Source organism: Bubalus bubalis, chromosome 9 (assembly GCF_019923935.1).
Source record: "Bubalus bubalis isolate 160015118507 breed Murrah chromosome 9, NDDB_SH_1, whole genome shotgun sequence".
In the NCBI taxonomy this organism is placed as follows: Eukaryota; Metazoa; Chordata; class Mammalia; order Artiodactyla; family Bovidae; genus Bubalus; species Bubalus bubalis.
This window is the reverse complement of record NC_059165.1, coordinates 105,779,915-105,807,558: the sequence shown is the minus strand read 5'-3', so window position 1 is coordinate 105,807,558 and position 27,644 is coordinate 105,779,915. Positions and strand designations below refer to the sequence as shown.

The following is a 27,644-nucleotide window of genomic DNA, read 5'->3' as shown; positions in this document are numbered from 1 at the left end:
AAGCCCCAAAACATGCAAGGCCATGAGGAATCTGCGAGCCATCATGCCCCACAAGCTCAACACTGGGCCCACTCCATCTTTTTACCATAACATTTTTATTAAATATAAGGAAAATAGGCGATGACGTCTGCTAAGGTCTGAGGTTAATTCTTCACATGGTGCGAGGGTCACAGAGACACGACATCAATCGTCCATTAGCAGCAGAAGAGACACATTAAGTTGCCCCGAGGGTACAAATCTCGTTTATAAGACAGCAGTGCTGGCCTCTTAAGAAAAAGCAAAAGAGAACCAAACAAAAAAAAAAGGTTTTGAGGTTTAGACTCCAAAACAAACGTGGCCACAGATGCCGCAAATCCCTCACAGGGAGCAGCCTCACAGCCTGCCTGACTCCCCGCACCAAGAGGGCACAGGCCCAGCGGCACGTCAACCTGCACACAGGGCAGGGGTGCGGGAGCAGAGGGCTAGAAAGGGGCAGAGCTAAAACCACGGGACAGGCCTGCAGAATGCGGATGCGCTGCGAGATTCTGAGGCCAGGGTCCCCACTCATTCGCGGGACAGGGCCGGGGACAAGGAGCCTCAGCCCCATTCTTGTTACAGCCCTGCACGTCACCCAGAGCCAAACGGAAGGCCTAAGGCCCCTAAGGACCACCTCTGGGAGGTGGCTGTGGTTTTCCCTCCTGAAAGCAGACAATCGCACACCCTGAAGGTGCCAGGACCCAGGTCAGGAATGGAGATGAGCACTGGTCCCCTCCCACTCAGCAGCTCGGGCTCACTGGGGAGGCAGAAACATGCCCTTCTGGCCCCAGTGAGGTGGTGCCCCAGTCAGGCACCTCCCAGCTGCCGCTCCTGCTCCTGTGTGTCACAGAGATCTGGGGTGTGTTTTTTTAAAAAAAGACACATGCAACTCAGAGAGGGTGGGGGGGAATTGGAGGATCAAATGAGTTCACATCTGAACGTCTCAGACCTCCAGGCAGAGGGAGGGGAGAGAGGGGAGACCCCTACTCCCACCCGCCAGGGGAAACACGAGGTGGGCAAGAAAACCACCTCGGGTGTGAGCTGGCGGCCACAGCACGTCAGCAACGCTGCTAGCAGGCTCCCCCCGAGGGCGTGGAGCCAGAATCTGCTTCAGGAAGGAAGCAGGGGCGCAGAGAGTGCCGTACCCACGTGGCAGGCCCCAGGAGGCCGGCCCAGGGGTAGGGTGGCCCAGTTCTCTGCGGTGACCCGCGCCCACCAAGCCCCTGGCAGAAACAGCAGACAGCCAAGCCGGTAACCGGGGTCCGGGGAGCTACCTGCGGGGCCCAGCCCGGGGCAGCAGCACGGGGGCACAGGCGATGCCGGCAAAGGACTCGGGAAAGTGCAGGTCGCGCTCCCACTCGTCCGTCTCGGTGTTGTACACCTGCACGAGGCCAGTCACATTGTTGAGACGCCAGTTGTAGCCCCCGACGATGTAGATCTTCCTGTCCAGCAGGCAGCAGCCAGCCTCGGACTGGCCAGCCCGCATGGGGGTGACGCTGGTCCACTGGTCTGTCTCAGGCACATAGTACTCCACGGCCAGCACATCGAAGCAGCGGTCCACGTGGTCCATGCGGCCGCCGAGAGCGTAGATGCGGCCGCCGGCGCCCACCATGGCGTGGAGCACTCGGGGCTCGCTCATGGGCGCCTTGAACTCCCACTGGTCGGCCTCGGGGTCGTAGCAGTGCAGGGCCTTCTTGTCCTCCACCGAGATGCCATAGCCACCCGAGATGTACAGGCGGCCCCCCACCGAGGCGCCCGCGTGGCCCCACGTGCGGCGCTTGAGCGAGCAGGCGTAGCCCCACTCGTTGCGCCGCGGGCAGTACCGCTCCACTGAGGCCAGGCTGCCGGCCCGGTTGCGGCCGCCCGTGGCGTACACCATGCCGCACAGCACGTTCAGCTGGAACTGGATCCGGCTCTCCTGCATGGCTTGCAGGCGCAGCCAGCGGTTGAGGTGGGGGTCGTAGCGGTAGCAGGCGTCCACGGCGCCCTCGCCACTGCGGTACTGCAGGTGCTGGCCCCCGGCCACATACACGAAGTTGTCCAGCACAGCCACGCACGTGTGGCTGCAGCCCACCTCCATCTCCGTCAGTTCACGGAAGTGGCGGGCGCCCGGCTCGGGCAGCTGGTACACCTTGCTGCTAACGGAACGGTCACTGTCAGTGTACGGGGTGCCCCCGAAGGCCACCAGCGAGGGCACGTCTGAGCGCACGGCGGTGCGTGACGACTGCATCTCGTGCTGCCGGAAGGGCAGCACTTGGTAGCTGAACGCCTCCAGCAGGTACTGGCGGCACAGCACGTCCTCCACCATGATGTCCAGCGTCTGCACGCTGTCCACCAGGTCCGAGGACCGCATGAGTGGGAAGCGGATGTGGCAGAGCACGTGGCTGGCACGCAGGCGCCGGGCTGGGTCGTGCTGCAGCCAGCGCACGGCCGCCCGGAACAGGTCAATCTCGGCGCAACTCTGCAGCCGGTTGCTCTGCAGGAAAAAGACCAGGCGCTCGAGCGGCAGGTGCAGGAAGTCCTCCTCCTCGGCTATCTGCAGGAAGTGCCGGAAGGTGAAGGCGTCCACTGATTCCTTGAGCGAGGCCAGGCTGAAGGTGGTGGCCATGTGGCCGATGTGCAGACAGGTCTCGACGCTCATGGCGGCCTTGAGGAACTCCTCGCACAGCTCCACCACAGGCAGCATCTGCAGGAACACGGCGGCGCCCAGCACGTCCTGCACGCAGTCCAGGTCCAGGGTCACCTCAGCGCTGTAGGCGAAGTCGATGATGTGCCTCAGGCCGCGGGCCGACACGCCCTTCAGCTCAATGATGTCCTGGCTCGCCTCCCGCATGCCACCCGTGAACATGGCCCTGAAGGTCAGAAACACAGCGTGGGGCCTCAGGCCAGCCAGGGGCCGTGCGCTGCCTGGGAAGGCCTGGCCCCCTACACCCCGGACACTGCAAGCAGAGCATGACCAGTTGGAGGAAAGCAGGCCAGATGTTCATCAAAGACACGCAGAAAGGCAAAGAAAGATTTTTAATCTACCCCCTAGTCATGTATCTTCCTACAAACAGCAGCTCCCCACGAGGGGCCCTGCCAGCCTAACCCAGAGGTTAGTAGTGCTAGGGCCCACGGACTCAGAGGGTGAAGACCATGGGTTGTGTGCTACGGGGTGGGTGCAGTTCCGCAAGAGGAGACCAAATCTTGGGTTTGGCTTTGACTCTGAGGACAGGACTTTCATTGGAAGGACTGATGCTGAAGCTGAAACTCCAATACTTTGGCCACCTGATGCAAAGAACTGACTCATTGGAAAAGACCCTGATGCTGGGAAAAATTGAAGGCAGGAGAAGAAGGGGACAACAGAGGATGAAATGGTTGGATGGCATCCCCAACTCAATGGACGTCAGTTTGAATAAGCTCCAGGAGTTGGTGATGGACAGGGAGGCCTGGGGTGCTGCAGTCCATGGGGTCGCAAAGAGTCAGACACGACTGAGTGACTGAACTGACTGAGGACAGGTTCCCCTGGCCCACCTTAACACCCAGCCCTGGGAGAGCTCCCCCGCGGCAAGTTCCGGAGACAAAGCAAGGTCCCCCAAGGCAGTATGCACCGCGGTTCACGGACGCCTGGCCCACCGGGGCAGGAGGCTCCACCTTCCCCAGCCTGGGTCTTGGGTCACTGTCACATGGGTTGGAGAGGGTGAGGGTCCCCAGGTCAGAGGGCCCATCAGGAAGCTATGCTAGGGTCTGTGCCATCTCCAGAGGCCTAGGTGGTCAGGGAAGCCCCCTGAGAATGGCCTAAAGGAACACCAGTCCATTGTGAGCCCCACCCCAGCAGCAAGTAAGCCCGGCTCTGTCAGCCACGCGCTTCTGTCCCGAGAAGCGGTGTTCACGTGAGCGCTGGTGAGACACACGGGCCCTGGGTCCCAGCCCCACAAGGCTCCAGAGGGTCCCCTACCAGGAAGAGGGGTGAGAACCCCAGTGCCTGCTCAGGGCTCCTGGCAAGTTCTAGAAGATGGAGAGTGGCAGGGTCCTTTCATGGGACCAGCTGGCACCTCATCAGAGTTGTAACTCCCATCAGCACACATTCGTGACAGCCGCCTGAGGGGAGAACTTCAGACACGGCCTGGCAGATGCGCATCCCCTAGTCCCCCGCTGGGTGGGCCCAGCTCAGGCCCGGAGCAGAGACAGCCAAGCTGGGGGCAGCCGGGGGCCACCGACTAATCACCACCCAACCCTTGGCAGCAGCGCTCCACCAGCCCCCAGACCCCGCTTCTTCTTGTCCCCACGAGTCCCATCAGCCCATGGAAGGCAGGAGTGATCACGGCGCTGGGAGGGAGCGTCGCCTTTTAAGGCCTCTCGGAGTGCAGTGCCAGCGCAGGGGAGCCTTTAAAGGGCATTTCTGGCTCGGCCGGCCCGCCCGTCCCCAAATCCAGAATAAAAATAGAAGCGGCGCCCCAGATGGCTTGGCTGCTCCAGCTCCCCAGAACGGCCTCTGTGAGACCGTGGGGCGGGCAGCCAGGGGGCGCACCAGGCAAGGCACCCCCTTAGCAAGGACCGTGAGGCCCAGGGTGGGCACCTGGGCTGGGACTCTGAGAGACGGCCGGCAAAGTGGGGCTGAAGAACCACCCCCAAGTGGCACCCCAGCTCTCTCAGGCGGCAGGAGGAAGCTGACCAGTTGGTCACTGCGGAAATGAGGGAGACTGTCCCTGAGCTGTGATAGCTTCCCACGGGTGAGAATGGTTGGATGGGACCCTCACTCCCCTGCCCAGCCGAGCTCTTCAGGAAAGAGTCTTTGGGGCAGAGAGACCCGGACACCCAGCAAGGCCTCACTCATAACACGGCGTCTTGGACAGAGCCTGGTACCCACAGGGGCTGCCGACTAGGTCTACCGTCCATCCTCCGGCCTGCACACAGGCTCGCAAGGGCAGAATTCATGCCTTTGATCACCGCCAAGCTTCCAAGGCCCAGAACAGCGTTAGGCACAAATAGGCATCAAAGACAGAATGAAAACCCAATGGCGCCCTGCCTCCTTCGCAGGGCAGAAGCGGCTAAGCGGGCTCCCACCTCTGCCCCCAGGCATGCCCGGCTTGTCTGCTCCATGTCCCCCAGGGTTGAACAAGCAGCAAACCTGGTAAAACCTGTGGGCTTACTGGACATCTGGCTTCTCTCTAAATCCAGAGATGGGCGAACCTCAGCCTCTTTCCCTCAAAGCCATCCTGGGCTGGATGCAGCTGGAGGCACAGCCCTGGGATGGTCCCTCTGGGACGGGTGGTGCCCCCACTCCACCCCGGGGCCCTGCACACCTGAAGTAGTCGCTGCAGGCAGCCAGGACCACCTTGTGCGCGTGGAAGGTCTCTCGGTTGACGGTGAGCATGATGTCCAGGAGCTGGCCCTGGGCGCGGAGCATGGCAAGGCCCTGCAGGAGGCTGGTGCTGTGGCCGGGGGCCGAGAAGGTGCACTTCAGGGCCCCGTTCTTGTCAGCCATGCTGTGAGGGAGCAGAGGTGGGCAGGCAGCTGAGCGGCCGTGGAGCCATCTGCTCTCCACCCAGGGGCCCTGAGCAGGCTTGGCAGGAAGCTGCCCTGGTGGAGGTGAAGTTGCCAGAACCCATCCCCGAGAAGCGGAAGCCAGACCTGGGTCCCAGTGGTGACTGCCACCTGCCCGCTGGCTGGCCTTGGCAGTGGAGGCGCACGTACAGACTCCAACTGTCACCTATGAAATAGGCGAGGTTTCATGCAAGACCCACAGAGGCTCCCACATATCCTTTTCTTTCTAATGTAATTGAGGTGAGATTCATATAACAGTCATCATTTTGCAGTGTACAATTCAGTGGCATAAACTCCACTCACAAAGTTATGCAACCATCGCGGCTACCAGCAAGGCGAAAGCAGACCCATACCCATTGCCAGTCGCCCCCAGCCCCCAGTCACCGTTACTCTGCTTCCCGTAGCCATTTGCCTGCTTGGACCAGGGATCAAACTCGGGCCCCCTCCAGTGGGAGCATGGAGTTCTGATCACTGGACCAACTGGGGCGTCCCAACCTCATGGCCCCAGGGCTGTGGAGGACACAGGAGGACTGAACCTGCGCCGAGGAAACAGCAGGTTGCATGGGATCTTCCTGTCACCCTGGGGCCAATATAAAGAAGCCATAAAACCAAGTATAACTCCCTTCAAGAAGATGGATTTACCTGTGGCGGCAGCTTGTTAGGGGGATGGGAGAAGGAAAACACATCCTGGCACATCCCATCAAAATGAGGATGCACAAGGCATAGGCTGTCTTACAATAAAAATAAAGTTTTGAAAAGGAGAGGGGTGGCCACAACCCAAATGCCCACCAGTGGATGAATGGATAAATGAAATGTGTATGCATATGACGGAATATTACTCGGTCATGACAAAGAATGGAGCTGATTCAGGCTACCATAGGGAAGAAACTTGAAGACCTCAGGCTAAGTGAAAGAAGCCAGACACAAAAGGTCGCATGTTGCATGATTCCATTTATATGAAATGTCCAGAAATCCACAGACAGAAAGCAGATCAGTGGTTGCCAGGGGCTGGGAGTGGAGGGTGGGGAGTGACTGCCCGCCCAGGGTTCCCTTTGGGGCGATGAAAATGTTCTGGAACCAGAAAGACATGATGGTTGCACAACACTGTCGAAGCACTAAATGCCACTGAATTATACACTTGAAAATGGGGACTTTTATGTTACGTGAACTTCACCCCAAAAAACAAAACAAAACTCAAGGTCCTTGGAGCCTTCTCAAGGCCTGTGTAAAACCAGCCATAACCTTCAGGGCCTCACAGTACATGAGGTCCTCTGTGGCTCAGTCCCTATTGTTCCTACTCACTCCCCTTCATCCCCTACCTCCTAGCCACTGTCCCCTTTGCTATTTCATCTTGGAAAACTTTTGCAGAAATGCATCAATAAATGAAGAGTTTATGGAGAAGGAAATGGCAACCCACTCCAGTATTCTTGCCTGGGAAATCCCACTTGGACAGAGGAGCCTGCAGGGCTGCAGTCTATGGAGTCTCAAAAGAGTCAGACACAATTTAACAACTAAACAACAACAGTAAAGTAAAAAAAATAAATAAGAGTTTAGGAGGCCCTAATGTATCACTTCATCTCCAAATGCAACAGAAACAGACAAGGCCTGGACTTCCCTGGCTAAGACTTTGAGCTCCCAATGCAGGGGGCCCACGTTGATCCCTGGTCAGGGAAGTAGGCCTGCATGCCATGACTAAAAGAAAGTTCACCGGTCACGTGCTGCAAGGAAGATCGGAGATCTGCACGCCGCAACGAAGACCCGGCGCAGCCAAATAAATACATACATATTTTTAAAAACTCCAAACTTATAAAAAAAGAAAGAAAGGCACATGCCCCTCAGCCTCCATGGAGTCAATAACCTTCCCAGGACTCTCCCAGCACCCCCCAACCCAGACAAAGGCCAGCGTCCCCAGTCCTCTGCTCACTCCCCATGGCCTCCAGCTCTCTGGAACGTGCTTTCCCATTCCTGGGACGGACGCCTGCCCACAAATGAGGGCCAGGAATGTGGGCACTGGTCTTTCCAAGAATGCAGGAGGAGAAAGAAGGCTTCTCGGCTCCCACTGCCCACCAGCTCCCCAATCAGGGGTCAAGCACACGGCATTCAGTTGCTGCCGACAGGAGGTCTCCGACTCGCACAGGCTGCCCACCTCAGTGGCCCTCCTAGAAGCCTCAAGAAAGGAGGTGAACTAAGTCAATGGGCAGAGGAGCTGCAGGGCCCTGGGCACTGCCCACAGACCTGCAAGGTGCTCAGGACTCCAAAGGTGTGGGGATATGTCAGGGGACACCACCTGCACTGAGTGGAAAGCCGTCCTGTCCCCGGAGGCAGGAACACATGCGACTCAGAGCATCTGCGCCGGAGAGGCTAGGGGGCCAGTGGCACCAGGAACCAGACCTGGAGGCTGGGTGTGCAGACTGTGGAAGGAGGGAAAGAAAGGGGCCCAGGAGGACCATAAGTCTCTAGCCTGGCTGAATGGAGTGGACGCCCACCTCACATGCCCCCCCACCTCTCCCCAGTACTGCTGCATCCAGGCCATCCTTCCTGGACGGGCCACTGCTAGGACCCAAGTCTCTGTTCTTTTGGTTTCCCAAGACCTGCGAGTGACCCCCATTCTGAAGATTACGGATCCTCGGGATTCAGAGGACCTCAAACTGCACCCATCCCCTGGCCAGGACATCTCCAGGGACAGGGTCTCACCGTGTCCTCTCGCCGACACTCCACAATGGGCTCTGGATGGCCAGAGCCAACACTGTGTCCCACAGGAGCCTCCAAGTATCCTTGAGATGCTCGGGTCCATCCCGAGATCCTCAGGGCTTTCTGTCAGCCCCATGGCCCCCTCCCAAGGCTAGGAGGACACAGTATGAATGAGACAGAGCAGCCGGCCCTCGCCAGGCACACAGTCAGGGAAACAGGGACCCAACATGGTCAAATTGTCCAGAGCAGGCATGTCAGTGTCCCGTGGGAGGGAACAGGAGCTGGGAAAAGAGAGGGGCAGAGGCCAGAAAGTGGAGATGTCCTCAGCTTCTCCACCTCCCAGCTCTGCCACCCCTGAGGTTAGACAGGGGCGCCCAGCCTCTCCCTGGGAGCAGAGGGGTTGGTAGCATCCTGGGTGTTGGCCCTATAGCCTGGCTTCCATCAGGGCCATCCCTGTGTGGGGTCACCTTCCAGCCCGCAACGGGCCTCCTCCTGCCTGGGGCCAGGTGCCCCCATCTTCCCTGCACAGCACAGCGGCCTAGGATCAGAGACGGCTGGTGGGAACCCCCTTCCCGGGGCCCGGTGGTGGAAAAGAGGCCCACCTCAAACCAGGGACGGTGTTAAGACGTCGACGCACTCTCTGCTGGTCTGGGTTACCCCAGGGACGGCAGAGCCACTCTCCACAGACGCCACTCAGTGTGCACAGCAGGGGCTGTGGGGTGAAAAGTGACGTGCAGACGGCACCAGCATGCCATGTGCATTGCCAGGATCTCCTAGAGTCATCCAAACCTGGAGCCTGGCCCTGAGCAGTGTCTGGAGGGCTGGACCAGGACCCAGAGCCCGGGAAGCTCATCTCAGCCAGACCCACTCTAAAAGCCTGCCCGGGCTGCACCCAGCATTCGCCACTCCAGGCCCCGGCACCTGGAGTGAGGCGCAGAGGGCAGGACTCCGAGGCCGCCCTGCTACCTGCCAGCCATGCGACTCAGGCACATTCCTCAGTCCTCTGAGTCTTGATTTTTCTCAGCTCTCAAATGGGGCAGAGGGCTGCCAAGAGGCTCCCGGGCCCCCATCACCTCCCAGGAAATGAGGGATGGCAGACTCCCTATTTTCCCCAGCTTCACTTTGGGCTGGCCAGGCCCAGAGTGGGGCTGCACCCTGCCACCACCCCTACAAGCTGCCCACCTGCCTTTGAATGGGGCCAAGTGCTTGGGAACTTGAAGCTTGGAACCACCCACAGAGCACTGGCTCACGGCAGGTGCCAACTGAGCCTGGCTGGCCTCTCCACAGACACCTCGCCTCACACATTTTTACACTCCCACTACCCAGCCTTTTCCATTTTGCTTTTAGCTGGCCTTAGTTTTTTCTTCGAAGTTCCTCTGAGAGTGTGAGGCAAGGTGGGAGGATTTCCTGTGTCCACTGAGCCCTGGGAACTGGTACACCCATGCGTGTTTTCACCAGAAGAAAAATCTCACACCTGAGGTAACTTCATCCTGGGGCTGCTTGGCCCCTGAGTATATATTTACTGTGGTCCTTCATATATAAAGAGCACCAAGAAATCAATACAAAGCCAGCAATGTCACAGAAAGATGTGCAAAGGCTGTGGGCTGACGGTTCATGGGAAAGGAAGCACATCTCGTTGGAAGGACCTCAGAGCCAACTTCACTTATGATAAGAAAAGTGTGCTTGCCAAAGGACTGGCTTCGCCCCTCAGGTGGGCAGAGTCATCAGGCAGGCCGTCTGTCAGCAGACACTCCTGTCTATTTCCAGATGGAGTTTGAAATGGGTCAACACCCAGGAAGGCAGTTTGAGAGACCTAGCAAAATTCTAATGGCTCATCTTCTCGACCTAGCAAGTCTGCTTCCGGGATTTTTCTGAGATACACTTACTTGTGCAAGTTGAGAGATGTGTTGAGGATATTCACTGGGGGCTGGAGATGGGAAACAAACTAAATACCCTTTAAGAGAGTACAAAGGGCTGCCCTCCAGCTGAGCATGGAGGCCGTGCATACTCTGAGCATTAAAAAGCTCCTATAGGGCTTCCCTGGTGGTTCAGAAGTAAAGAATCCGCCTGCCAATACAGAAGATGCAGGTTTGATCCCTGGGTCAGGAAGATCTCCTGGAGAAGGAAATGGCAACCCCCTCCAGTATTCTTGCCTGAGAAATCCCATGGACAGGGAAGCCTGGTGGGCTACAGTCCATGGGGTCGCAAAGAGTCGGCCACAACTGAGGAACTAAGCAACAACAACAATGTGGGGTTTAGGGCACCCCAGCCCAGAACACCCTTACCAAGCCCAGAGCACTGCCCCTTACAGGGTGTGGAGCCTACGCTGCGCCACGTAGGCAGGAAGCAGCCCCTCTCTGCGCGTGCCTCGCCCTCCCCAGGCCCGCCTCCGTGTGCCACCAGCAAGGCGCCCAGCACCTCAGGAGGCCGTTTTCCTCCTCCCGTCTCAGAAATGGGACAACTGTCTCTGAAGCCCTGACATCTACCCCCACACACACCTCGCAGCCTCTGGGGAGCTCGGGGAGGGAGAGAGGCAGCCGGCCTGGACAGACAGGCAGGCGTGGCTGGGCGGAGGTGGGCAGCAGGAGGAGGGAGGGCCGGAGCCTGGGCCCGATGACTAAGGGAAGGCCCGTTACTCAGGCCAGCCCAGACAGGGGGCGGCGGTGAGGCGGGGCCACGGCCCCCAGGAAGGCGGCGGCGGCGGCGGCAGGCCTTGAGCTGGTCCGAGCCTCCAGACAGCCACCCGAGCCACGGTCACCCGCGCTGAGTCATCGGAGCCAATGCGTCAGCAGCCGGGTCAGGGCGTCTCTGCAGGCCGCCCCGGCTGCACCCTCAGCCTGGATCTGGCCACGGAGGGCATGCCCCCTGCTGTCCTGACCCCAGCCTGCATGCCATGTCCCCCTGGCACTGTCATCGGGAGCCCTTGGGCATGTGCAGGCCCAGGCGTGACACGGGACAAGGCGGCTGCTGCCCTAAGGGTGTCCCTGCCCAGGGCTGATGGCTGGTGGGACTGCGTGGGGGAAGCGCCCCCAGGACACCCATGGCAGGATCCCAGGGCCTCCCCAGCCGGCCAAGCCCACCGCCCGCACTGTCACCAGATCCTGGCTAGCACCCCCTGCATGGGCTCCTTCCTTCCCCCTTAGTTGTTCATGAGGTCGACACCCCAAAATACACCATGGGCTAGAGCCATTGCCTCAGAACCTGCTTTGAGGGGACCCAAGTCCAAGGCAGAATGGCCTAGTGAGGGGCGGCCGTGGGAGGTGCAGAGCCACGTGAACAGTGACGGGCCCCCCGGGGGCACTGAGAGCTGTGAGGAGCAGCACTCGGCACGGTGGGTGCTCCCCGCCTCCTGCCCTCGCCCGCCTGCTGGCCCTGGTCTCCACGATCAGTTTCCCAAGCTCACAGGAGAGATCTGAAGCCCCGGAAAGTTCTTTTCATTGGAATGTCCAAAAAAAAAAAGAGAGAGAGAGAGAGAGAAGAGGCAAGAACAAGAAAGAATTTCATGGAAACATTTCTTTGGGGTTTTGTAAAATCCTTTCCCACCCCCACATGGAGCCCAAAACTCAGGCCAGAACAGAGTCTGACGGTATTGCCCCTTTAACATACTGTTCTGACATGCAAATTCCCTCACTTCCCCTCAAAACGGAGAGCACTTCCACTTTCAAAGCCAATTTTGGTTTTATTGTCCATGTGGCTCGATGGAGCGCAGCAGCGCAGCACAGCTGGTTGGCTCGCGCCCCGGCCGACGCAGTACCAGGGAGTTCCAGGCCACTCCGCCCCAGGGTCCTGGGTACAGCAGCAGGAAGACGCTGCACTTGGGGGGGGACACAGGGGGCCAGAAACCCCGAGAGGGAGTCAGAAACACAGAGAAACAGAGACCAGAGAGAGAGAGAGAGAGAGACCAGAAAGAAAGAGACCCAGAGAAGAAGACAGAGACCAGGGAGAGAGAAAGCAACCAGAGAGAGAGAGAGCCCCAGAAATGGGGGAACAGAGACCCAGAGAGAAAGAGAGACCCAGAGATGGGGGACAGAGACCAGAGAGGGGGACAGGGGTTGGGGACGGGGCTGGGCTGTGGACAGAGAAGCACCGGCCACCCGCCTGCCACTTCTCTGGCCTGTCTCTCACACCACCACCCCTGGCCTCCTGTCCAACCACACTGGAAGCTTCTCTGGCTTGCTCCTCCTGCCCGCTTGACTCCTCACACAGCAGGCTCGTTGACAGAGCACATGTGGGGCACAGCACAGGAGGGCAGTGTGGCAAGTGTCCTCTTCAAGATGGTGAAACTGAGGCCCAGAGTGCCCCCCACCCCCACATCTGCAGGCTGCTCCCACTTCCTGCTCCTCTGCAACTGCTGACTCGGCCAAGGCCACTGTGCTGACCCCTGGGGTCGCAGCGCCACGGATAAAAAGTGCGTCTGAGCCAGGGTCCCACATGGCCCCCAAAGGCAGACACTCACAAGCCGCTGTTGCTGTGGTTACCACAATATTTCACAGCTCTGGGTCCTACGCTCCCAGCCCGAAGGATGGAGTCACCGTGTTTTGGCACCTGGCAGCAGCCCTCAGACGCTCGGGCTGGCCTGCGGCCCCCATGCTAACGTCAGCACCCTCCCTCCTGGGACCACTCGCCCCAGGCCAGCTCCGCCCGCCTCACCCCAGGCAGCCGCAGGCCCGCAGTAAGGGGCAGCCTGCGGTCCTCTGGCAGAGCTGGAGCCCCAGCCTCTTTGGGCAGCGGACCAAGGAGCAGGGCTGCTGGGTGGACAAGTGGAGAACCCAGGAGCAGATGAAGGTCCTGAAAGCAGTGTCCCAGCAGGCCGGGATGCCAAACTGCTGAGAGAGACGGTGCGGGGACAGAGATCCAGAGAGAAAGAAAATCTGGCCAGGGCCCAAGACCCCATGTGCCCCTGAGCCTGGGCGCTCTCCACAGCATTAGCAGTTAAGTTGTTTATTTCTCCCTGCTGGTCATCATGCTTGTTATTTCCTACATCTTCTGCTGTAATTTCAATCAGGATGCCCAGTGCCAAGGCGGATCTGTGCACCCTGTGGGAGGCCAGGCGGGCCAGGCAGGGGCAGAGACTCATCACGCCTTCCCACCTGTTCTGCCTCCTCCAAGAGCCAGGCCATGGGCACAACTGGGGCCCCCTGTGAGCTCAGCTTGGGAGCACGGCACCCCCAGAGATGCTCGCCCTGAGCCCCGCAAAGCAGTGCCAGGCCACACCTGCCCACCTGGCCTTCAGGGTGTCAGCGTGCAGGGCCACCCCCGCCACGTCTGTCCGTGGCTCCTCCCTGCCCATGCCTGCAGGACAGCATTGAGGTGACAGAAGAGAGGTGCTGCTGGGGCGTGCGGGCAGGAGGGAAGCAGGCAACCTGCGAGCACCTGGGACTGGTGACCCTTGAGGGCCCTCACGTGACAGCCAGGAAGGCTGAGGGTTGAGCCCGTGGCTGGGCAGGCAGATGGGTTCTAGAACCCACGTCCACCGCAAAAGAATCATCATGACTCCTCCCAAAGACCCAGACAGGTAAAAAGAAGCAAATTTCCAGGGGCTTGGAGCAGAGGTGGGGGTCTGTGCGGCCCCACAAGTCACCAGCCTCGAGAGACCCTGGCGAGATCCCACGCAGAGCCTGGCGCCAGACGGCCTCACTCGGTGCTGGCTCTGTCCCAGGCTGAGGGGAGCGTGCTCCAGCACCGTCCTCCTGCGCTTCTGGGGCAGGGACACACTGCATGGTCCCTGCGCTGCCCGGCACTCACCGGGTGTGGCCGACAGCCCCGCAGACACGGCCCACTCTCCCACCAGCAGCAGGCAACGCTGACGTTCAAGGTGACTCCCTGCGGCTCCCCACGCTTGCTCCTCAGGGCCACAGTGCGTGCAGGGCCCCCCAAGTCCCGCTGTGTCTCCTGCTCAGACCCTCTGGCCTCAGCCCAGCCTCTCAGTGGTGCCACAGGGAGCCCAGGACGCGTGGGGTCTGGCCACTGCTGATGGACAAAAGGACCCTGTGGGCAGCAGTTCCCCAATCCCAGACCCGCCCAGCTTCAGCAACTTCTCAAGGCGATGCACAGACCACCCCTTCCCTCACCAGCAGCAAGCGCTCTGCCTACAAGGCACCCCCTCCCCTCCTGGCAAGCAAGCACCCAGTCTATGCAGGCTGGAGAAGTGCCGACCCGGGTCCCAGCTCACCTCTTGGTGGGCAGCCTGGAGAGGGGTCCACCACGACTGCCCCATCTTATAGATAGGGACATTGAGGCACAGAGAGGTTCAAGCACCCACCCAAGGCCACACGGCACGTAAGAGGTCAGTGTCAGCCTCTCTGCAGCCCCAGGTGGATGGCCCCCTGATCATCTCCATGATGCAGATGGGAGACTGAGGCTGGGAGAGCAGGGACCACTCACCAGGAAGGCCGAGCCAGGAGGTGCATGGAGCCAGACACCAAGGAGGGCAGGACACGGCTCCTGGGTGGCAGCTGGGGCAAGGGGGTGGACGAGCCTGTTAACTCCCCAGCTGTTATGAGGGGGGAACCCCACTCTGCCAGGTCACCAGTAGCAAAGCCCCACCCAAGCCCGCACACCACTCTGACCCCCCAATCCAGCTCTTTTTGTCTTGCCTGCCCATCACACCATCCAGTAAATCCTCCGTTTCCAGTCTGTCTCCTCCAGGCTGAGTCAGGAGTCTCAACAGGCAGGGCAAGGTGGGCTCTGTCTCCTGCTGTGTTCCAGCACCTGGCACCGTGCCCAGCATGTGTTCAGAGCTCGGTCATGCCTGTTGATTAGATGGCCGGATGGCTGAGTGCATGGATGGATGGATAGATGGGTAGATGGATGATAGATAATGAGGGACGTGGTAGATTAATTAGACGAATGAGCAGATGGATGGATGGCTGGATGCATGAGTGGATGGAAGGCTGGGTGGGTGGAAGGCTGGCTAGATGGAGAGATGGACGGACGGATAGATGATGAATGGGTAAGGGGGCAGGTAGACGACTGCTAGGTGGCAGCAGTGGCTGGGACCTGACTGCCATCTCTGCCTGTCCCATATACCTGCTGTTACCCCCTCCACTCAACCCCCTGGTCCAACTCCTGGGAACAGGTATGTTATCCTTGACTGGGCTCAACCAGGAAGCCCTCAGCAGGCTTTTCTCTGGGATGTCTTACCTGCACACTTTGCTCATGCTATGCCCTGAGCAAACAGCCAGCTCCTTCCGTCCCCTCCACCCTTCCTCCCCATGCTGCACTCTCCAGCCCACCAGCTCTGCCACACTCCTCCAGCATCCACCCTTCCAAGCCTTCTCGAAGTAGAAGGTCTCCCCCAAGGCTTTCCTTGCCCTCATGGCCTGGGCAGGGCTCCCTACAGCCTCCACGACCCCTCAAAGCTCAGCCAGGGCCCCCATGCCAGGGGCAGAAAGGGTGGCTAATAAGCAGATCTCCGGCTGAAGCTTCACTTGTTTTGTTCCCACTCACTGACAAGAGGCTGATCCCAGTAAGTCCCCATCCCCCCACATTATCCCTGCTGCCCTGGGCTTGGAGATGTGGCCACATGAATGAGCACAACCTCTTCCCTCTACAAATCAGGCAAGTAGGCACAAGACTGCCTGGCCCCAGAACACTGCTGGGAAATCCCATGAGATTCCAGCACTGAAAATTCCAACATCTCAGGACCCAGCCCAGCTGCCTCCCCTGGCAGGGAAGGTGGTGAGGCTCTGAAAGGGACAGTTCTGCCAGATGGCACACGCTTATGCCCAGTGATGCTAGGCCATATACAAGCAGACAAAGATACAGGTATGGCTCAGCAAGGATCTTCTAATAGCAGCATAAACTTAGGCAACAAAAGGGGCCAATCATGAATATCTTCATTTGAGGAGGGGAGAGTGCCAATATCCCTTCCTTCCTCTAATGGAACCCCTGATTTCCTCCTTCACTCTCAGCCCCAGCAGTAAGGATAAGGAGACCCACCCCTGGGCTGAAAAGGGAGACTCACAACCCAGCCTGGCCAACCAGAGCCTCCCAGGCCACAGCCTGGTCCCAGGAGAGGGGGTGTGACCCGTCTGACCCAATCAGAGCCTTCCCTGGGACTTTCGCTGCAGCCACCAGGATGGAAGGCTGTCTTCCCCCTAGCGTTGCCAGGATGGTGGGAAGCAAAGTCACCTTGCCCAACCAGGAAGGAAGTCAGAGAGCTGAGGGACAGGAGACAGATTGCAGGGGAATCATCTGAGGCCTGTATGTAATGTACCTAAAACTGGAATTCTCCCTGAACTTATTTTTTACATGAACGATGAGCTTTTATTTTTTAACTGAAGGCAGTGAGCTGAGGTTTTGGCTCCTGGAACCAACGGGGGCCTTCGATGTCAGAAGTTTCAAATCCGGGGCTTGAACTCCAGACGAGCCTCTGGAAAAACCACTCACTGTGGAGCCAACACTTTTCCAGCTACCATCTCTCCCTGCCATGCACACAGCTTTCCTGCCCTGGGAGTGGAGGCGAGGATGCCTCACGGCTCTGCGGGCCAGTGAGCGGTGCCCAGACAGACAGCCCGAGCCCCGCCTGCCTGGAAGGACATAGCCAAGGTCAGCAAGCTCCCCGTGCCCCTTCTGTGAAAGTTCAGCAACTCTAAACGCTAAACTGCGGAAAGCATGCCTAAGGCCGGAGCTGCAGGGCCGCCCGATGCCATCAGCCTCAGCAGGGAAAACACCACTCAGAGCTTCTGCAAGTGACTCACGTGGAGCATAAACACTTGTGTGTTCCCAGCCTCCCGCCTTACGGGCACAGGGGCTGCCATTACCCCTCACATGACAGCAGCGGGGAGAAAAAAGACCACAAGAAGCCCTCTGGGACCAGACTCCACCACGGCAAGCACACAGTTATGGCTTTCAATGACAGTCCTGGAAACTTTTCAAGTGGAGTCTGCCTCAGGGCAACAGTGGCCCCCAGATGCTGCTGCTGCATGGGGACTTTGTCACCACCCCCCAGACGCCCCACTCTTAGCTCCAGCCGTGGGAGATTCTGCGTGACCATGTCTGCCTGCTCCCGCTTCCTCCAGCAGACTGTTTCAAATTCTAACATCCCTTTGAGAGGCAAGCTCTCCGGATATCCAGCCCAGCCCAGCCCAGCCCCGCTCGGATCCCGTCTGTCTTTGACCCCTGTGGAATTTCGCAGTTGTGGCGTCAGAAAACGTCTTTGGCGCTCGATCCTCGGGTGACCCCCCCTTGAGGCCTTTAAAAGCCCAGAGGTCCCCCCCTCAAGATTTCCTCCAGGCCGAGTGTGTTCAATTCCGGAAGCTGCTTCCCTCACAGGAAAGGTCTGTGATTCCCCCCAGGTGCCGGTTACTTCCTCCCGAATCACAATATTTTCAGTGTGCGGCGAGGTGGTCCACGGGAAGAGCTCAACGGCCGGGCTGCTCGGCGAGGGGTCTGAAATCACCCTGGATGCGCCCCAAAACCCACTCTGCAGAGGAATGTTAGGGAAACGCTCTCCTGGCCATGGGGGGATGAGCTGTGAGAGTCCTGAGCAGCCCTCTCTGGAGGGAGACGGGGAGGGGCGGGGGAGGAGGAAGGGACTGGAGACTCGGGGTTAACAAGTGTTAAGAGCCGTCTGCACAGCTGTGGAGCGGCTACCACAGGAGGAGGAGGAGGAGGGCCCCAGCCCCCCACTTCCCCCTGCAGGCAGCTGGACACGGAGAGCGGCGGGACGTTTTCTCGTCTTCAGCGCAGCACTGTGACGCTGGCCGTGAACCCCACGAAGCACATGCATAAGGGTACTGCCCACTGGCTGCTCTCTAATGGAGGTGGATTCCCTGACCGCACGCCCGTGACTTTCTGTTTCTCTGCCTGAACCATGGTGTCACCAACCCAACAGACATGAGTCTGAGTGAACTCCGGGGGATAGTGGAGGACAGGGAAGCCCGGCCCGCTGCAGTCCATGGGGTTGCAAAGAGTTGGACACGACTGAGCGACTGAACAACAACATTCCTGCCATTAACTCAAATCAGGAGAAGCAGAGTGCTCCTGGCTCAGCCGGCGTGGAGGGCTGTTCCAGGAGCCTCCAGTCAGGCCAGCTCCTCTGGCAACTCCATCGCAGACTGTGGGGAGAATACCTGCTAGGCTGTATCAGGGCCTCCACCATGAAGCCCTGCCCTCAGGGAGCGCACATTCCAGGGGACACAGAATGGACCACAAGCATGGGCCAGAGAACAAAGGGGCAGGCAGTGGGGTCACAGTGGGCAGAGTGGCCAGGCCCCGAGGAGGCAACTCTGGAGCTGTGCAAAGCCCTGGGACAGGTCACTCCAGCCAAGGGAGGGCGAGGTCAAAGGCCAGGAGGGGTGCCAGCGTGCTGTTGGAGACGCAAGCTCTGGAAGTCCGGGGAGCAGTGGCAGGGGCCAAGGGGCTCACGTGGAGAAGCGGACTTTGTTCTGACATTGTTCTGAGAGTTAGGAAGCCCCTGGCAGGTGTCAGGCAAGGGAGCAGCCCAGTCTGATGCCCGCTTGGGAGGGTGCCACCAGCGGGAGTCGGGGGACAGGAAGCAGGAGGGCAAGTCAGTGGGGGCTCAGGGCAGGATGAGGAGAAGGTAGAAGAAAGGGCCGGAACTAGATGTGGCTCAAAGGTGGAAACGTCACCGTGTGTCAATAGATTAAAGGAAGAAAGAGCAAATCAGTGCGTGTGTGGTGAGTGCTCTTAAGGAGGAGGTCAGAGTGGAGGCGGGAACCGAACTGGGAAGGACCAGGTCCTGGTTGGTGGGCGAGCAGAAGCCCTTGAGCAAGGTGAGGCGTGAGGACTTTCCAGGAGAGAGGGGGGACCTTGAGCCATCCAGGCCAGATGTCTGTCTCTGCTCCCTGCCTCCTCCGGTTGCTCTCAGACAGCAGAGACTCTCAAGCCAAGTGGGGCCTCCTCCTGCCTGAGGGGTACACCTCAGCACTCACTCCTTGGTCCATGGCAGAAGCCTGAGAACTGGTGACGCCCCGCCTGGCTGTCACCGTGGGTCAGCATGTCACACAAGACTTTCCACCTTGAATCTTCCCCAAACCCATTCACAACTCACCATCTCCACGGCCTCCCGCCTTGGCTCATCTCTCGCCAGAAGGATCCTTCTGAAACATGAATCTGACCCAGGCACCCCCTCACCCAAACCCTACGTCCCTGCCTCTGTCTCCCCCTCCTCCCTCTCACCCTCTCCAGTTCCTCTCTGCCCTCAGGAACCCTAACAAGCCAGGCTCATCTACCTTTAGAATCTACACGTGCCACTTGCCTGTACCCAGAAAACAGTCCACCTCCGGAGCCTCCCTTCCCCCAAGCTGATGGCCCTAACCTTGAGACTCTGGTCCACCTCATTTATAAGGGGGTTCCCAGAACCTTCTGGAGAAAACAGGAATCTCCAACTCGGCCTCGGGATCATTTATGGCAACCGTGGGAAAATGACGGCCCAAGAGTTCCACATGCTGGGGTGTGAGCAACCCACATGGGCCCACCCCCTCTGTCCAGGGGCCCATATGTCCAACACCACACAAAGCAGTGGGGACACAGGAGGCGGGTGACGACTGCCGGCGGAACAAACAGGCGCCAGATGAGTGCTGAGTGCTGTCCGCAAGAGAAAGGAACTGGGCGTGCTGAGAAGCCACCCTCCCCGCTCCCTTCTCCAGGGCCTTCAACCCCAAGCCTGAAACATGCCCAAAGACCACAGGGCGGGAGTGCAGAGAAGCCCCTCCTTAAAGTGGGCGAGGAGACAGGCACAAACCTCCGACCTGGCCTCACTGAGCTCTCCCATGAGGATCAGTAATAAAAAAATAACCAGTTAAGGAAAGTTAAGGATACTGAGCCCGCTCCCTAGAGACGGCACAATGATAGTGGAGGCTAATAAAACCTTCCTACCCCATAAGAATGGCCGACAACAAGAAGGCTGTTCCCTGGGGGTTGCAGCTACCGGCTGGAAGCGGTCCAGCTGTGAGATAATCGGGCTGCACAATTCGGGGCGAAGTGTGCAGTGTTCAGATGGGCTCAAGGGACCCTGCTGGCCAGAAGGTGAGGAAAGGGGCGCCTCACTCTCAGAGGCGGCCCTGCGCGCCTCCAGCTCCGCGCTCCCTCCCTCGCCCCAGACTCAACTGCCCCCACGCTCTGCCAAGGCCCACCAGCTCAGGCTCCACTCTGTTTCCAGCGGCAGGCTCACGTGGTGCCATTTGCACTCATGCTGCTGCAGAAGCAGCTCAGACTTGACACGTTCCATTCTCCCACTGACCCTGCTACATGGCCACCAAGTAAAACATAGGAGTGTCCTTCAAACTCTCAAGCCAACTACCAAAGACTGAAAATTCATATGCTGAGACCTATGTGATGGTCTAATGTGATGGTATCAGAAGGCAGGGCCTTTGGGGGGGTGATTAATTAGGTCATGAGTACGAGGCCCTCATGAATGGGATTAGTGCCCTTATAAAGTGACCCCAGAGAATGGCGTAGAGCACAGCAAGGAAACTGTCTATGAACCAGGAAGTGGCCTCTCCAGACACCAAATCTGTCGGCGCCTTGATCTTGGACTTCTCAGGCTCCAGAACTTTGAGAAATAAATCTCCGCTGTTTAAAAGCCACCCAGTCTATGACATTCTGTGTGGCAGCCTAGACTAAGAGACCAGCTTTCTCTTCCCAACCTGCCACACTGGCTCAGTAACAAAACCAGCAAACACCCCAGGGTCCCTTTGTGGCCACGTGGGCAGTGCACAGAATGCTAACGGCACGAGGACTGCAGGACAACACTACCACCTGCACACTCACACACACACGTGCAATATGCCGGGTGCCCTTGAACACTTCCCAAATGAAGGCTCTAATACCCAGAGGGTTGCAGACATGCCCAAGGCATGCAACAAGCAAGTGGGTCTCACGAGGTGCCTGACGCTGCCACATTCCCAGAACTCCTAGGAGCCCCTGTCCCTGGAGGGTCAGACTCCTGCCTCTCCCTCTCAGTTGAAAAGATGACGAGGCCAAAGGAACAAGAACCTTCTCAGAAGGCCAAATCATCTCCAGTCTTTCACACAGGGGTTGGGGGGGCTGGCTCTTCCAGAGCCTTGGGGATGTATGGAGAAGATCTAGGGTGCACCCAGAGAGGGCTGGTGAAGAACGTTTAAACAAGCAAAAGCCACCAAGCCAGGAGCAGATGCCGCAACTGAACCGTGCCAAACCCACTCTTGCGGTACCCCAGGTATGGCCTCCCAGGGAAACAGCTGTGGCTGGCGTGGCCCTCTACAGATGCTTCTGCCTTGTCCCCCAGAAGCCGTGTGAGTCAGGGAGACCGGGCCCCATCCAGACACCTATAGGAAAGATGGGCTGAGGAAAGAGGAACGCCAAAGGCCCAGCATCTGAAGCGCCTCTGTGGCTAGAAGGCTCCTCCTGAATAAGCCAGCCAGGTTCCTCTCAGCAATGGAACTTTAGTTGCGGTGGTGCAACTCCCAGGAGAGCCCCTCCTTCTCACAACACCCCACGAACCTCCTCTCTCTAGGAGCCTAGACTCCCGTCACGGGCCTGAGGTGGAGCTGGGAGGGGGCTGCCGCAGAACAAGGATCTTTGGTGTGATGGAGCCTTGGAGCTAGGATCCCACCTCCCCTCAGCAAGCCCCCGGCTAAGGCGGCCACGCTCTGTCCATCCTGGAGGTTCGGCTTGGTCATTAACGACCATCTCTACTAGGCAACGGGTTTTTTTGTTGATCCCTCGAGATAGGAAGGAAAGAGAATAAGCTTTTCTCTTTCTTTTTCCTCCCCACTGGTTGCAGAAAAGTGAACTCAGAACAAACAAGTTACGTAACACTGGGGGTGTTGTTGGGTGGAGGGGGGAACGCCATCGCTCCTAAGGACAGTTCTCCAAGTTGTGGGACTGTTGGAAGGGCTAAGGGAAACACAGGAACCGCCCCCACCCCTGGCCAAATGACAAAACCCTTCATGGGACAACAAGGCAGATGCAGGCACCACCTGGAAGGCTGGGAAACCAACCATCCTCACAGACAGGGCCAGCCTCCCCCCAGTCCTTGGCAGCCTCACAAGTCTCCCCAAGAAGACAAGGGACGGACGTGACCACCTAGTAGGGACTTCCAACCAGCCAGACTGCAAGCCCTAGAGAGCTTTTCCACACTCCACTCATTCATCCATTCGTCCCGCCCCATCCCTCCCTCCCAACCATATTTTTTGAACACTTCCTTCCTCTGGGCTGCCCCTGCTCCAGGCATACAAGACCAAGAGTGGACAAGACAGACATATTCTCCACCCTCAAGGCATTTCCACTAACAAGCACACCAAGTAGTGTTGGGTGGTGAGTGCACGTCCCAGGACACACAGCAGCCGCAGGACCCAGCAATTCCACTCCTGGCACAGACCCCCAAAGATGTGAACACAGGTGTGCAGACAAAAACCTGTACATGCATGTGCACAGCAGCATTATCCAAGCCAGCCAAAAGGTGGAACCAACCTAAACGTCCTTCACCTAGTAAGTGGATAAACAAAATATGTCCACACGATGGAACGGTACGCAGCCATAAAAAGAAATGAAGTACTTATACATACGACCTTGTGAATGAACTGCAACCCACTGCTAATGGGAAAAAGATGTCCTTTTCGGCTGATGGAGGTGTTCTGGAACTAGACAGAGGTGATGGTTGCACAACACTGTGAATATGCTGGATACCACTGAATGGTACACTTTAAATTGGTGAGTTTTATGTTACATAAATTTTACCCCAAAAAGCCAACACAACAAAGTGACCAGAAAAAGTGGTCCCGGGGCTAGCTGAGCTCAGGGGGGGTCAGGCAGGTGCCTCTAAGGGGCCATGATCTTAGAATGGAAGGATGAAGAGGAATGAGGTACAGGCAGGTCATGTACTGGTATGGTTGGTTTGGAATAAATGAAGGAATGAATAAATGACCAACCCTACAAGGGCCTCTACATCTCAGAAGGATCCTTGGGAGAATCTTGTGTGCAATCTCTCTCCAATTCTGATCTCCATCTTACCATATGAAGGACTCTCGCTCTTTTCCCACACGAGCATCTAAGGGATAAGACCCTCCTCGCATCAGCTGCTCCAGACAACAGATTTTTCATTGGGATGGATGGTAGGAGGCAAATGAACATCTGAGAGATGAGGGAGATATCTTTTAATAAAATGACTCCAGGGGACTTACCTGGTGGTCCAGTGGCTTAAGACTTCGCCTTCCAATGCAGGGGGTGTGGGTTCAATCCCTGGTTGGGGAACTAAGATCCCCCATGCCACAGAGCAACTAAGCCTGAAGGTTCTTTAACATCCAAAATTAAATAAATAAATATTTTTAAAAAGAAAATGCCTCCAGGACTTCCCTGGTGGTCCAATGGCTATGACATTGCACTCCCCATGCAGGGGGCCCAGTTTGACTAAAAGATCCTGTGTGCCATAATGAAGGACCAATGATTCCACGTGCTGCAACTATGACCCAGCACAGCCAAACAAGTAAATATTAAAAAAAAGAAAAGAAAATGCCTCTGTTTAGAAAAAATTTCTTAGATATGAAACTAGAAACAAAATCCATAATGAAGAACTAGATAAAGGAGACCTCCTCAAGATGATAAAACTTTTGCCCGATAAGAGATATCATTAAAAAAACAAAAAGGCAAGCTACAGGCTGGGAGACAATAGTTGCAAATAGTACATCTGATAAAGGACTTGTATCCAGAACACGAAAAGAAGTCCAAGTCAAGAAGACAAGCCAAGGAAACAATGAACAAAAGACTGGAAAAGACACTTTATCAAAGACCTGTGTGGCCACTGAGACCAAGAAAAGATGTCCCACATCATGAGTTAATAAGGATATGCAAATAAAACCAAAATAAGATACCAACGTACACTTAGAATGGCTAAAATTAAAGACTGGCTATGTCAGGTGTTGGGAGCAACTGGAACTCTTGCACATCGCTGGGAGGAGTACAGTCAGGGTGCAGCCACTCTGGAAAACAATGTGGCAGTTCCTTAAACCTACCAGAGCTGCTTTGGTAACACGTGTACTAAAATTGGAACAACATTGAAATTCACATGGCCCCTGAACAAGGATGACACTCAAATTTGTGAAGCATTCTGTACTTTTTAATCTAATCTCAAAAAAAGGAAACAAAAGTACAAAGATGTGATGAACTATTTTTTACACTTTTCTGGGATACAAAGGCCCTGCTTGTCAAGGACCTCAGTTGTTAAGGTGAAGGGCTGCACCACAGTGTGCTTCATGGATTCCTCTGCTGCTTTTGCTCTGTTTTATTACCACTCCTATTTGTTCATCACTCTAGTATTTGTGGAAAGATGTTCTGTATTTTGCCACATCATGATAATAGTCCTAGTCTGACTGGTTGGTTTATAAGTTTAAGTACAAATAAATAAAAGACCCATTTTACCTTGAAGAAAAAGAAAAAATACTTAACCCTGCACCTACCATAGGACCCAGACATTCCACTCCTAGAGGATGAAAGTGTATGTCCACACAGGGACTTTCCTGGTGGTGCACAGGCTAAGACTCTACACTCTCAAGGCAAGAAGCCTGGGTTCCATCCCTAGTCAGGGAACTACATCCCACATGTCACAACTAAAACATCCCGCATGCTGCAACTAAGGCCCACTGTAGTCAAATAAATAAAAATAAATGTTTTTAAGAAAATTTTTTTAAAAAAAGAATGTATATGTCCACACAAAGACGCATACCCAGATGTTCACCACAACTTTATTTGCAATTGTCAAAATGGAAACCACTCAAATGTCCATCAGCCAGTAAATGGACAAACAAATCATGTCCATCAATACAATGGAATACTAGGCAGCAGTGAAAAAGAATGAACTTCTGATACTTGTGACAATACGAAACTTCAAAAATATTCTGTTAGGGGACAGAAGCCAGACACAAGAAGCTACATATTACATGATTCCATTCATATAAAATTTCTAAAAAGACAAAACTACAGGGAGTGACAGCAGATCAGAGTCTACCTGCGGCTGGGAGAAGGATTGACTGCAAGGGGCTTGAAGGAATTCATTGTGGTGATGGACACCTTCTGAAAACTTGGATTGTGTTCATGGATACGTAACTCTATAAATTTATTAAAACTCAATGAGCTGTTCAGGTAAAATGAGTGAACTGTACAGCATGTTACTAATTATACCTTGGTTTTGCCCCAGGTTTTCCCTACTCAGGGCCCAAAGCAGGGACTAGGGTTCCATGTTACCTCTTATCTGTCCATTACATGCCACCTCCTGCTGGTCACCAAGTCCTATCCACTCTACCCCCCAGAATGTCTTCCCAAATCTACTGATTTCTCCCTGCTCCCCACTACAGGCCTCTAAAGCCCAACTCAAGCACCCAGGTCCCCACAACGAGGACTGACTCTGTAACACACCAGTATTAACCACTTTATCATTTATCACGTTGGCTGAAATTATTTGCTCCCATAAGCTCACAAGCGAGAAAAAGGCCAAATTACTTGCTCGGCCAGCCAATGGTAGTAGGCTGTCCTGGTGGGCCTGGACGAAGAGATCTAGACCATGCTGGCCTTGGGCAATGGAAAGACAGAGGAAGGTCTTGCATCGTAACACAGGTGTTCTTTCCCTCTGAGAACCCAGAACAATGCATATAAACACCTTCAATTGCTACGCCAATTCTGGGGTTCAAACAACCATTCTTAGGACTCGGCCAAAGATAAAGGGGGCCTCTCTCAGACCAAAAGGGGTGAATTCTTCCACCATGATCTGAGGGCAAGACCTTGCTTCAAGTTCTTTGCCCTAGGGAGTGGGAATTTACACCCCAAGAGGATTAGAGGGAGGAGCCCCAAGATGGACCCTCCTCATATATTTTTTAAAAAAACCTTCAGACTTTTTAAACCATTCTCAGGCTTCCCAAGACCCACTTCAGCCCCTTAGGATCTCCAGAACCCCCAGACCCCTCCCTGCCCATCAGAACTCACTGGGATCACCAGCTTCCACTTTCAGATTCTCCCAGATCCCTTGGGTCTCTTTCAGGCCCTCAGGTTCACTTGCACCTCCTACTCCCAACCTTCTACAGTCCTCACCCACCCCAAATCCCATCAGCACGTTCTCAGGACCACCCTTAGAAACCTCAGGGTCCTTCAGCACCCTCCAGGAAGCCCTGGGCCTCAGCCCTCCAAGGTCCCCCAGTCCCCCCTTCACAGTCCCCAGGACAGCCTCAACAACTGCAAGATTGCCTATGGCCCCTACTCAGAACCTCCCTGCCTCCCAGACCTCTTGGCATCCTCAGTTACTCATGGCCATATCACAATCAGGAACCCCTGGGATTCCCTTCAGATCTCCATGTCCCTCAAAGCCCTCTCTGGCCCCTAAGGACGCATGCAGATGCCTGGAGGTCCGGGGGCCCCCAAGCCGCCATCAAATGCCCCATGAATAGCCCTCAGTCCCCCCAGTACTCCATGGCCACCTAAAGCCCGCAGCCCCCGTAAAGATCCTCGAGCTGGTCCAAGCCATCCCGCACCTCTCAGGACCCCCAGGACTCCTCATAGGCCACTCTTGCCCTGGGGCAGGTGCAGGTCCACCCTGCGGGCTGGGTCTCACCTGCTCGGGCGCTCGGGGCCCGGACCGGCGCCGAAGCCGCCGCCACCAGCGCCACCGCTGCCGCCGGACTCCGCCATCTTCCCGCCGCCGCCACCGCGCGTGCTAGTGACGGGAACCGCGCGCGCCGGCTCGGGAGACCAAATCGCGGGGGGTGAGGCGGGGCCTGCTCTGCGGAAGGGCAGGGCCCTAGGCGAGGTAGGGGGCCGGGTCTGAGAAGGGAGCGGGTCCTGGCCCGGGAGGGGGCGGGGTCTGAGAATGGGCGGGGGAGGGCAAAGGCAGGAGCCTGTACTGCTCTGGGACAGGAGGGGCGGGGCCTGGGGAAAGGGGCGGAGTCTGGGAAGAGGTGCAGGCATGGGTCTGAGGAGGGAAGAGAGATTGGTAGGCCAGGGAAGGGGCGGGAGGCACTGTCTACGAAGAGGCGTGGCCCGGGTAGGGGGAGGGGCCTATCTTGGAGGGGCGGGGCGAAGGCAACCTGTGCGTGTCCGGGAGTAGCCTCTCGGGAGGAGTGAGGCGACGGTGGGACGCGGGAGAAGTGGGTGGAGAGGGAGAGTTCACTCACAGGAGTAGGAGCTGCCCGATGGTGAAACACTGCACTTCAGAAGCGGGGTCTGTCCTGGGAAGGGGGAGTGGCGGGCCCCGAGCCAAGATGAGAGGAGGAACTTGGAGAAACTGATCTAAGAAAATCTGAGACCCGCCCCCTCTTTCCTTCCAGGATCACTCCCTCCCCGAGACCTCCCTAGGTCTCAGGAACTCACCTAGAGCCCAGGCATCAGACTTCCAACCCAGCTTTGGGTCCCAATCCTCCCCCATCTTCCCAGAGCCACCTCTCTCACACCCGAGAATCTCCACCCTCGGATTGCGCTCAGAT

General features: G+C 57.0%; 1 protein-coding gene and 1 pseudogene across 4 annotated transcripts; one reads left to right on the top strand and one right to left on the bottom strand.

Moving 5' to 3' along the window:
* Positions 1-85: 85 nt before the first annotated feature.
* Positions 86-27,015, bottom strand: KLHL26 (kelch like family member 26). Of its 4 annotated transcripts, none has more exons than XM_044948343.2 (4): positions 26,777-27,015; positions 5,301-5,483; positions 1,290-2,765; positions 86-266 (listed from the first exon to the last, which is right to left on the bottom strand). In XM_044948343.2, exons 1-4 carry the CDS (start codon positions 26,851-26,853, stop codon positions 215-217), a joined length of 1,788 nt encoding a protein of 595 aa, XP_044804278.1. In that variant the 5' UTR covers positions 26,854-27,015; the 3' UTR covers positions 86-214. The 4 variants fall into 4 exon arrangements, with proteins under 4 accessions (XP_044804278.1, XP_025149671.2, XP_025149673.2 ...); XM_025293886.3 differs by having other exon boundaries at positions 1,290-2,867; positions 26,777-27,014; XM_025293888.3 differs by lacking the exon at positions 5,301-5,483 and having other exon boundaries at positions 1,290-2,867.
* Positions 24,197-24,296, top strand: LOC112587149 (annotated as a pseudogene).
* Positions 27,016-27,644: the final 629 nt, after the last annotated feature.

Bases quoted from the DNA above. Each gene is read 5' to 3' on its own strand.
- KLHL26 (XM_025293886.3), bottom strand. From the start codon at position 26,853: ATGGCGGAGTCCGGCGGCAGCGGTGGCGCTGGTGGCGGCGGCTTCGGC. The intron at 2,868-5,300 runs GTGTGCAGGGCC...TCTGACCTTCAG, and splicing joins GCCTGCAGCGACTACTTCAG to GGCCATGTTCACGGGTGGCA. The intron at 267-1,289 runs GTAGCTCCCCGG...CTTTTTCTTAAG, and splicing joins CCCCGGGCTGGGCCCCGCAG to AGGCCAGCACTGCTGTCTTA.